The sequence below is a fragment of the Brienomyrus brachyistius genome, chromosome 19 (genome assembly GCF_023856365.1).
Source record: "Brienomyrus brachyistius isolate T26 chromosome 19, BBRACH_0.4, whole genome shotgun sequence".
NCBI lineage: Eukaryota > Metazoa > Chordata > Actinopteri > Osteoglossiformes > Mormyridae > Brienomyrus > Brienomyrus brachyistius.
The window spans coordinates 18,579,725-18,590,040 of record NC_064551.1 but is presented as its reverse complement, the minus strand read 5'-3'; the positions used below and the strand labels follow the sequence as shown (position 1 = coordinate 18,590,040).

The following is a 10,316-nucleotide window of genomic DNA, read 5'->3' as shown; positions in this document are numbered from 1 at the left end:
CCCTAGGCCTTGCTGGAGGGGGGACAGAGGGGGTACATCTGCACCTTCTCTGCATCAACCCATCTTCAAGGCTCAGCCTCAGAAATAAAGCCACCTCGCCCAGTGCGTCAGGGGCCGGAGCTGCAGGCCCCCCCTGCAGCCCGGGGCAGCTTGCCCCTGTTGGTATGGAGGCCGAGCACCACGTATCTCTGTGTACTTAATAAAGCTGGGAGGGGGGACAGTTTTCAGTCTAACCCGGTACAGAGACTAGACAGTGCCCTTGGAAATGAATGCAAGCAGAGTTTCACCTGCATACTTGTGACCATCCCAAAACTAAGCTGCTTTTAATGCATAAAAACAAAACTGACACCTCAATACACATAATCAGGCATGTGGGTCGAAGCACCCAGCCATTTTGCTTTAGAGTGACCACCTCAAGTGAGCCAACAGCCCCCCCCACCCCACTCCAGGCCCTCCTTTTATCGTCTCCTCATCTTCTTCACCTGTAACTGAGCTTGGTTGCTGTTTCTGCTCAGCTATCAGTCCAGCTGGTCTTTGTTTTTCCTCCCCTGTTTTATTAGCAAACAGAAAGCCGGCTGGGCATCATCTAGCACAGGATGTAGCTGTAACCCCAAAGGAAAACAGCCCGGAAGAGCCGTATAAAGCTTGGATAATGCAAAGTGTCATCCTGCACCAGGTCAGAGTCGGTACTGCATGTCGCACCAGCTGGATGCTGCCTGGGACAGCACCCCCTTCCATCCCCCTCCCTCCCCCCAGCGCCCAGGCAGAGTGCAGTTAAGGGCAGCTTGGTAAGAAAACACCAGAAGCTCTGGCCAATGGATGAGGTCACCATGTGCATTAGGCCACGCCCACCCAGGTGTCACCTCTAGATTACAGGTAGACGCCCATGCGCTGCCAGCTCTGTTACAAGGCTATGTGAAATGTACTCCTCCATGGGGGGCGGGGGACTGGGTTCTGTGCCCCCCCTCCCTCCCCCGTGAGCCTGGGTACTCTTTGTAGTTTTGCACAGGGGAGCCTTATGTTTAAGTCATTTCTGCTCCCGCGTTGTGTGAGGAATCGGTTAGGAGTCAGCGGCAGAGCCGCATGGATGTGGAAAGCCGGCCGGTGTCTCCAGCTACCGTCTCTGACTCACCCGGCCCTCCAGCAGGCAGCTGACGCCTTGGCACATCGCCAACGCTGACTCCCGCCACTGCAACGTGCCGGTCGTCATGTAGACCCGAGGATAGAGCGAGAGAGAGAGAGAGTCGCCCGTTCCAAAGCCAAGAGCAGCCACTACTGGAGGATAGAGAAAGTCATTCATAAAACAGATGAGCACTGAGCAGAAGGAGAATGCGAACCTGAATATTTTGAATCGTGTATTTATTTAGCAGAAGGTTCTTTTTGGGAAAGGAGGGTCAGCCCCATTGATCCCATTGGTGACATCACTCTGCTGACACCGGCATTCGACATGGTGACCCTCCAACCACAGGCACAGTGCCCTAACCTGCTGAGTCACACAGCGCCCCCTAAAACCAGAAACGCAATACTGCCATTACATATGTGTAATAACGGATAAGCTTCATTATTTAATATATGACAATATATGACATTAAGACGTGTGGAGCCCAGGTGCAAAGAATGCTTTCCCCACTTAGGCGTCTGTTCTCCGGGCTGGAAAGCAATCAGCTGCATAATTGCATTTTTCAGTGTGCTGAAGCTGCTTGTTTCTGACCATGAGGTCACGCTGTTGTAAAACTGTAATCCCCCCTAGACGACCCCCCTCCCCGCCTAAACCTGTCGCCCGTTGAGCACCCTGACTGCAGACAGGGTCTCCTCTGTTGTTACCGCCCGGCAGGGTGACGGCAGCTTGCGGGTTTGTGACTCGTCCGATTGGCGCATTTTCTCATGGCGAGCTTGAACTTTGACCCCTTGATCCTGCCCCAGACAATAAGTCAGGAGATGGGTGCGGGGGGCATTAGGGCCACGCTCGATGACTGGGGGGGATTATGACCTCCCGCACCACTCGAGGAGGTCACCTTAGCTAATCTACTGCGAGAACTTTTGGACCAGGAGCTGGATAGCTGGGAGCCAAACATGCTGCATGCCAGTTAGGGTCACTGTGCACTAGTGGCACGAGGAGGCAAATGTGACGCAGTGACATGAAGTGCACTTAACGCATGGGGACGTGCTTTCTGATTTTGGATGACGGTTCTGATGGCCCTTGGCTGTTTTGGGCGGATCGCAGCTCTTGAGTTTGTGTCAAGCCCAGCAAACGTGCAAGACGTGTGAAAGGAGCACCAAGGGAAGAGCAGAAAAACGAAATTTCTATACGTGCAGGAATCGTAACGGGTATCGGAGTATAAACCGCCTCTCCGTTCCTCCAGGGTGTCATTGTTGTGAAATAAGACCATTGGACAGAAGCCCGGGGGACTTCTTGTTTAGCTGAACACACTCCCTTAACACAGACTACAATGTGTGAGTGTGACAGCAGGACCCAGCAGGACAGGCAGTGAACATAACGGTTAGAAGCTCATATATGAATATCGGGCGTGAGCCGACCGGTGCTGTGACCTTCAGCTGGAGGGGCCAGAGGTCCGTGTGTGTGGCCTGGGGAGGGGGGGGGAGCCTCAGCTGGAAGCAGTCCCTGCTCTCTCATTTCTTCCAGGAATTCTGGAGGGCGGCTGATTTGCTTTTCCCATTAACCTCCCTCACAAGGTGACCCACTTTTTTTCCCAAAACGCCACATGTGGGCCGTCTGGCCACGTGGAGGGCAGACCAGCGACACCTCTTCCTCTCCACATGTGGGGAGGGGGGGCGCACACAAGGAGCGTACACAGGGAGGGGAAGAGCGTGCAAAGGTGGGGGCGCAGCAACTGCACACTGCAGCTGTGGGCCTACGTGAGCTGAGGCAGGCACGCTGAAGCGGCAGCCTGGCCCCCCTCCCTGGCTTCCCATGGGCGCGATCCGGCCCAGAACGAGACCTTGACAATGAAAGATGTGTCGTTGTTACTCCTGAGGACATCTGACACCTTTAAAAAGGCAGCCTGAAGAAGAGCCAAGATTCATTTTCCCACACGGCTCCTCCAAAGAGCCCCGTGTTAGTGTGTGTACGTCTCACAGGGAAGCTGTGTTTATATACCAGTGAGTCTCTATTTATATTTTATTGGCGCTTAAAGAAAACTGTGTGTGTGTGTGAGTGAAGCGTGGAAAATGAATATCGTATGTTTCTCATTATGCAGTCACTCACATTGTTTCGATATGCCTCAGCAGCGCCGTGCTCTTAATGTGATGCATATCTCTGATGGTACGGTTTCAAGAGTCAAGGGCCAGAAGAGGACAAGAGGTGGGCAGGTCACGTCTGCAGCCCAGTGCCCAGAAGGTGAGACCGTCCAAATTACAGTGACGGCAGGCTCAGACCGGAAAGGCAGGATCCCGCCGCTTCCATATTCCAGACAGATACAGAAATGCACCCAGATGAGACCTTGGGGGGGGGGGGAGAGATGGGGGGCTGGCACAAGCATGATCTTCAAGGACGAAAACACCCCCATGGCTTGTGATGCGAGCCAGCCGCAGCTGGGCCACGGTGCCCCGACCCGGCCTCTCTCCAATCACACCCAAACGACACAAATTACCAATTAACAACCAAACCAGCGAGACCATAATGCATCCTACAAGTAGTCTGGTCACTGAGCAATCATTCTAGAGGTTAAAGGAAAATTTCAAATTACCCGGAACGTCAACATTGTAGAGAACTCCTTGGAAGAGCTTCAGGAGAAACAGCGAAGGACAAATGTGACTTAAAACAGCTGAAGACGAGGTCTTCAACATCATAGAGATGCTCTGATAAGAGGGGCTGGATTAGGGATCCCCAAAATTTTGATGAACGTGAAGCAGCATGTGTTGTAAGAATTTTTACAGACTGGTGGAACACTTCCATGGACTGTGGGTCGGGAACCACTGTGCTCAGCGACTAGTGTCTGGCTTGCTCACTCTGAAGTCATCCTGACAGGCCCGTCTCCGGGTCTGTAGGTGCAGGATAAGGTTCAGCTGCACGTTACTTGCCATAGCGAGTGAGTCAGTGATGCTGACTCATCTCCAAATGATTCAGGATTGAGCAAAGTTTCCGTGGATTTTGCTGCCACCTGGTGCTGATGAGGCTGCTATTGCGCTACTGACCGGAGTGAATGAGACCAAATGGGATCGGAGATTGCCAGAACACTTTCCCAATATCCAACACCCATTCAGTGGTAGGGATGACCCTTCTGTACTGGTGGGACACTTGAATGTCACATGGTGATATCGTGATGTGTATGTATGGGTTTTTATTGATGCATCTTTGTTTAAACACTTACAAATAACAGGTATTAATGGAACTGCCCCTTAAGACACCCCAGGACTCATCTCTGAGAACCAAAAAGATTTTTACAAGGACATGGGAACATGAACCCATAATCTGTAATAATGAGACAGACCTGTATGATAGATTTATGGATGGATGGATGGATGATAATATAGGAGAAGGCTACACTAATCCTGGGATGCCAACCCAGGATTTCCATCCTACCTGGACTCTAATGAATCACACCTGATCCCAGGCAGGTAGTAAGTCATCAGGTAGGGTAGAAAACTTGCTGGATACTGACACTGCAGGATCAAGGTTGCCTACCCCTGTGGTGGCAGATAGTATACAGGAGAAAGTGAAGATTTATGACCTAGCGTGACCTCCAGTGCTGAAAGTGCAGGTTTCACCAACCCCAGGTCTGACCTCCAGATGTAGATAGTGAAGAACCACTGACCCTCACGGAAACCCAGTATGCAATTGGTTATTAATCATAGGTTTGGGTGTGTATGTCAGGTTCGGGCCAGAAAAGGAGCTGTATACAACTCACAGTGGCTTTACAAGCAGAACCAGCTCTGAAGGTCAGGATTACGACACAGTATCCATAGTAGCCTTATCGCTCAGGAAGTGTCAAGGCTGTCAAAATGGGGGAAAAAAGCTAATCACAACGCTGACAGAGTACAAACCAGAACAACAAGCGTGTTTATGCCACTCTATGAGGCTCATTACCTAAAAAAATAAAAAAATAAAAAAACGCCCTTTGGTCAGGGGGGAAAGTCTAGTAATTTCCTGAAGGTTTTTATGTGGCTGAACTGCAGGCCACTGTAAATTATGGGATGAAGAAGTGAACGAATGACAGAAAGTGTGGGCGAGGGAGGGAGGGAATACGCCGGAGAAGAGCTTGGTCAGAGTTCGAGAAGAATCAGTGGGGGAAAGGGGGGGGTCAGCGGAAACAAGCACTCCACAGCACACAAATACCGTTTGCCAAGATTTTAATCACCCTGACTGGCTGTTTACGGAGCACAATTTACAAGTTCCACCACTGTCCAACTCAGCAGGAGCACTCATACATTCACGGTGAAATGTCAGGCACTTCATGGTCAAGATCTTCATCTGGATATGTTTGATAATCAGTTCCAATATCACTTCCTTCAAAATCAGCCAAGATCAACAAACTTAAAAAAAAAAAAAAACACACATTTTATTTAGAAATTTATAAAATCAATAAAACAGGAGTACTGGCTGGTAGCTACCTGAATGATGTAAACATTGATTGGCAGTTATACCCCTTGGGGGTCTCTGGAGGTGAGGCAGAGCTTCTCCGCACACGGGGGTCACAACATCACTGTGGACCTGTGTCGGGGGTCAGGGTACATCGCACCCTCCTCCCAGATGCCCCCTTTGGGGATCAGGTACCACATAACCACCCCCGAGGGGTTAACGGAGACCGTAAACTCTGTGGCGTCGTTCAACATCGGCATCGTCTTCTGCATGAACACATCGTACACCTGCGAGGAGAAGATGGAGGGAGAGGTGGGGCAGAGTTCAGGAAGGGGCGAGGGGGGCTGACGCGGAGTGCGCAGGATCATGCAGGGCCGGAGCAGACCTTATAGACGCCTGAAGTGTAGTTTAGTTTCCCCAGGCTGGTGGTGTAGCGGTATGGCATGTCAGTGCGTCGGCTGAAGAAGACAAGAGTGCTAGCCGAATCCGACAGGGGGCGCCAGAACACCTCAATGCCGCTGCTCTCCTGCAAAAGAAGGAAGGGGGGGCATTGTGGTTCTGACAGACCAGCTACAGGATGAACAGTCATCACTCTATCAACTTGGAGAAAAGGACATGATGAAAAGAGGCAAACACGAAATGTAACAGATATTCTATGGTCTATATACAAAAAATATACAGGTGCTAATAGAGAAGTACAACGAAATATCTTTGAGTAAACATACCTTCAACAGGCGCCTACCCTGGACACCCATGGGGTCCTGATTGATGCCTATGACAGCTTTGTTCTGCAGAATGGCCCGTGCCTCGCTGCTCAGAGTGCGAAGGTCAGTGGACATGAAGAGGGGAGCTGCCATGATGGCCCAGAGTGCCATTTGGGAGCGTGACTGCTCCACACTGAGGCCGAAGTCCCCGATGACAAGCTGGGTGGAAAAACCTATCCTTTTTAGTGTCAATTCGCAGCTACAGACCTGAAAACCGAGAGAAACAGCCACTCTATGGAGGGTCGCACCATGTCGGGGTCGTTCCATTTCCCAGGCCCGGCGGCAGGCTGCAGGATATCCTGGTGGGTCATGAACCAATCCACAATGCCCAGGACACTAGCCCAGGAGTCCTCAATATCATCATAGTTACGCCACAGATTACAAATGTCTCCCAGCAGTGAGTAGTTTACCTGTGTAGAGTCACAGTTAAAGGCAGCTAAGTACACTCTTGGGTGCAGGAAAGAAAAGCAAGTAAACAGAAGACAGAACAACAGACAGTGATTTTCTACTAAATGCTTTGGTTCTGAAGTATGATGCGCTACATACAGGGAGGCACATGACCGGTATGCAAGTATGCGCTTGATGTATAGATACAGAAATTACATATGAAATTACTATGCATTTTAACCTTTTTAGGGCAAATGCATACTTCGTTTGTGGTATAACGGTTAAAATGAATGATAATTTCTCCTCATAGCAGTGCAAAGGTATAGTTTATATGAATTTGTGCAGTTAAACCAAGAAACTGCCACGCATATCGCTTTATACACCAAATGCATACTTGTCTACCAGGTATGTGCATCTCTGACTATGTACAAGCTTAGCCATTAATGGATTCTCAGTCACGCAGCTTATCTGGATTTACTGCACCTCTCTTCAGTAAGGAGAGCAACTGCATCCTTGGTCAGACTTACATTAGGAGGAAGCCCACCCTGGTAGGCGGGCCAGCTGCAGGAGTAGCCAATCGGCCGGCCCGTGGCATTCAGAGCCGCTGACATCAAAGGATAACCTACCAGAGAGACACAAGATCTATGAGCTGTCAGTGGATACCTGACATCTCCTGGTGTCTTTCCCGAGCCCCGCGTCCTGATCCCGTCCCCTCCATCCTTCCACGCCACTCACCCTTCTCCTGCTCTGTAGCGTTAGAGTAGCAGCCGTCCAATTTCAGCATATCCACACCCCACTCCGCGAAGGTCTCAGCATCCACCTTGATCTTGTCGAGCGTGGTGCCCGGGTAGCCGCCGCAGGTGTGCGTGCCCAGGTCCCCGTAGATGCCCAGTTTCAGGCCTCGGTCATGGATGTAGCGGGCCAGTTTGGGGATTCCTCCTGGGAATCTGGGATGGCAGGAGATGAAGGGAGAGTCAGCTCTAGAGGAGGTAGATGCCTTCAGCAGTGTGAGACTGTGCCACAGTCCCGGATCAGTCCGAGCATGCGGTCATTAGCCACACAACAACCATGAAATGTAACAGAATTAGCATATTCTATGGTATATATGCACTGTCTATATTTTAAATATACACACATGCTAATAAGAGGTACAAGGAAGAAACCTTTGAGTAATATTACCTTCAAGAGACATGTACCGTAAACACCCATGCATAGTGATGGCTAAATGAAGCTTCATGAACCACTTGCTGTATTTTCTGGCCCCACTAGATGGCGCTCTTGGTTTGCTTTGGGGCATGCTTTGAGCCATTTTTTTAATAGAAAGACCCATCGAGTGGGAAATGAAGTTTCATTTGGCCATGACTACCCATGGGGTCCTGATTCATAGCCCCTGAAAATGGCTTCCCAGCAGCATCCAAATTACACTGTGTATATTTAACTTATCAGGTACTTTAACTTATCAGCCAGTCTCTGGAGAAGTCGGGGGCTTAAGGAGCTTGTTCAAGGGCCCAATGGTGATATCAGTTTGCTGAACCTGGGATGTGAACCTATCTGAGGCACAATGCCAAACCGCAACCCCCACCCCCCTCCAAATTCTAATCATGCGCTGAAGGTACAGAAATACCGGAATAGAAAAGCAGAACTTCAGTTTCACATCTTTCTGTGTACAGCAGGGTTTCAATAGAATGGTTGAAATGAACAGGAACGCTTTGTGTCAGGAACCCCGCCTCACTCTGGGAGAAACAGTCACTGCAGAAGACGAGCCCCAGGGGGAGTCGCACCTGGTCGGGTCTGCCTGCAGTCGGCCCTGGCTGTCACGCTCCATGGAAGACCAGCAATCATCAATATTGACATAGACGTATCCCAGCTCCTTCCAGCCATCCTCAGCCAGGCGGTCCGCCATGTCCCTGAAGAGGTTCTCGCTGGATGGGTATACAGTCAACATGATAGCTGAGCCAAGCGTACGTCACCCAGAAACGCACATCTCACTTCACTGCGTGATACTCTCCTGCCAGCTTCATACTGTCTGCATATGACATTCAGTATTGTTCAATTTGCACTTAATAATAATCGTTTACCTTATGCAATTCTTGGGGTCATTTTTACAGTCGATGTCGCATCGAAAGCGTTCCCATGCCAACCAACCCATGGGAGGTGTCCTCATCAGACCATTGTCCAAAGCGAAGGAGAATGTGGTTAGAGACAGGAACAGGGCCAGGAAACCCCCTGAAGATATCATCTTGGAGAGAAACCAACAGAACAGGCAGTAAATTCACTGTCATTGTAAGAAGTGATCATCTGACAGTTCACCTGCCTACAGAGAAGCTGGGTAGGGCTGAACACTGAGATCTGTTTGCTGAAGCCATAGTAAACACTCAGCTGACAGGTATTAATTTGGTTTGTAACGAGCATTTTAACGGATGGGTAACAATGCAGAAGGAACTTTCTTGCTTATGCATTACAGGACACTGTCAATCCCTTCAACATCCAGGCTATGAGAGGAAGGAAAATAAATTTTCCACGTAATTCAATCGATTTAACAACAATAGTGATAAATATAATTATATATTCCCGGTGACCGTCAGGATAAGAACATCGGTGCATTCAGCATATTATTTGGGGGGGGGGGACAATGTCACAGAAAAGGTTGCATGTTTAACATAATTACGCCCCTGAGTAACTGAATAAATTTGTTTCATACATGCTCACGCTGTTTCAGCTTCTGGTATTTAATATTAAATAAGCGATATTTATTTCGTGAATAAATTATTCCCGTAATAACCGTAAGATCAGGTAGCGTAGTGAAGGCAGATTGACAGGGATCACCTTACTGTATACCGCGTAGCACTGTTTCGCCTTAGTTAACAACTACTCAAGAACATTTGAGCAACAGAAATCTATTTTTGTATTAATCAAGACGCTATATCGCTTTGTCGACAGCATATGGGGTATTTAGGGTAGCCCAGAGTACATCTGTAATATTACTAGGCTGAACATCTGTGTTTTAGACCACGAGAAAGGGAAAAAATTCAGCCCGGAGAACAACATACCACAGAAAGAAAACATAAAAGTGTATGGCAATGAAAACTGTATTTACTTCAAACAGCTTTTGATTTTAATTACGCTATAATTATTCTTGGTATAATTATACTGCATTGACATCAGCGTAATAAAATACAAAGTACCTCTTAATCCAAGAGCTGAAAATCTTTAGTCTGGGCTTCAAAACAAGCAGGAAGTCATCGCCCAAAAGCAAGACTGCAGCAGAAAATCATCAGCATAATAAAGCCAGACAAGTTCCTGGTGCACGACAACCGCTCATAAATATGAGAGTGTCATGTGATCGGTCATGCGGGTCATGTGACCAGTGACACGTGCTCCCACAGTCCGCTGATAATGTGCGTTTACTGCAGTGCGGCCGCTGCACGTTTATGGCGCGCACGTCGTCCCTGTGCACGGTGTACCTATAGTATGTTTATTGCAGATACATAATCTATGGCGTTAGATTAGTGCCAAAAGTCGTACACATAAAAACCACACGCGCATGCGCTCGCGAGCAGAAAACCCATACTCTCTACGCGCTCGCTATTGTACAGCTCTCGCTCCCTCGGCGTTAAAATTAGTGC

At 49.1% G+C, this 10,316-nt stretch overlaps 1 protein-coding gene across 1 annotated transcript; it reads right to left on the bottom strand.

Moving 5' to 3' along the window:
• Positions 1 to 5,293: 5,293 nt before the first annotated feature.
• On the bottom strand, positions 5,294 to 10,035 carry naga (N-acetylgalactosaminidase, alpha). The gene is made up of 9 exons (XM_048986351.1): positions 9,876 to 10,035; positions 8,769 to 8,929; positions 8,472 to 8,612; positions 7,426 to 7,637; positions 7,218 to 7,312; positions 6,552 to 6,713; positions 6,265 to 6,462; positions 5,925 to 6,065; positions 5,294 to 5,826 (listed from the first exon to the last, which is right to left on the bottom strand). Exons 2-9 carry the CDS (start codon positions 8,927 to 8,929, stop codon positions 5,653 to 5,655), a joined length of 1,284 nt encoding a protein of 427 aa, XP_048842308.1. The 5' UTR covers positions 9,876 to 10,035; the 3' UTR covers positions 5,294 to 5,652.
• Between the last annotated feature and the right edge of the window lie 281 nt (positions 10,036 to 10,316).

Excerpts from the sequence above, each read along its gene's own strand:
- naga (XM_048986351.1), bottom strand. The coding sequence starts at position 8,929 with ATGATATCTTCAGGGGGTTTCCTGGCCCTGTTCCTGTCTCTAACCACA. Across the intron at positions 6,714-7,217 it reads AGGGTGGGCTTCCTCCTAAT|GTAAACTACTCACTGCTGGG; the intron begins GTAAGTCTGACC and ends GACTCTACACAG. Across the intron at positions 6,066-6,264 it reads AGGGTAGGCGCCTGTTGAAG|GAGAGCAGCGGCATTGAGGT; the intron begins GTATGTTTACTC and ends CTTCTTTTGCAG.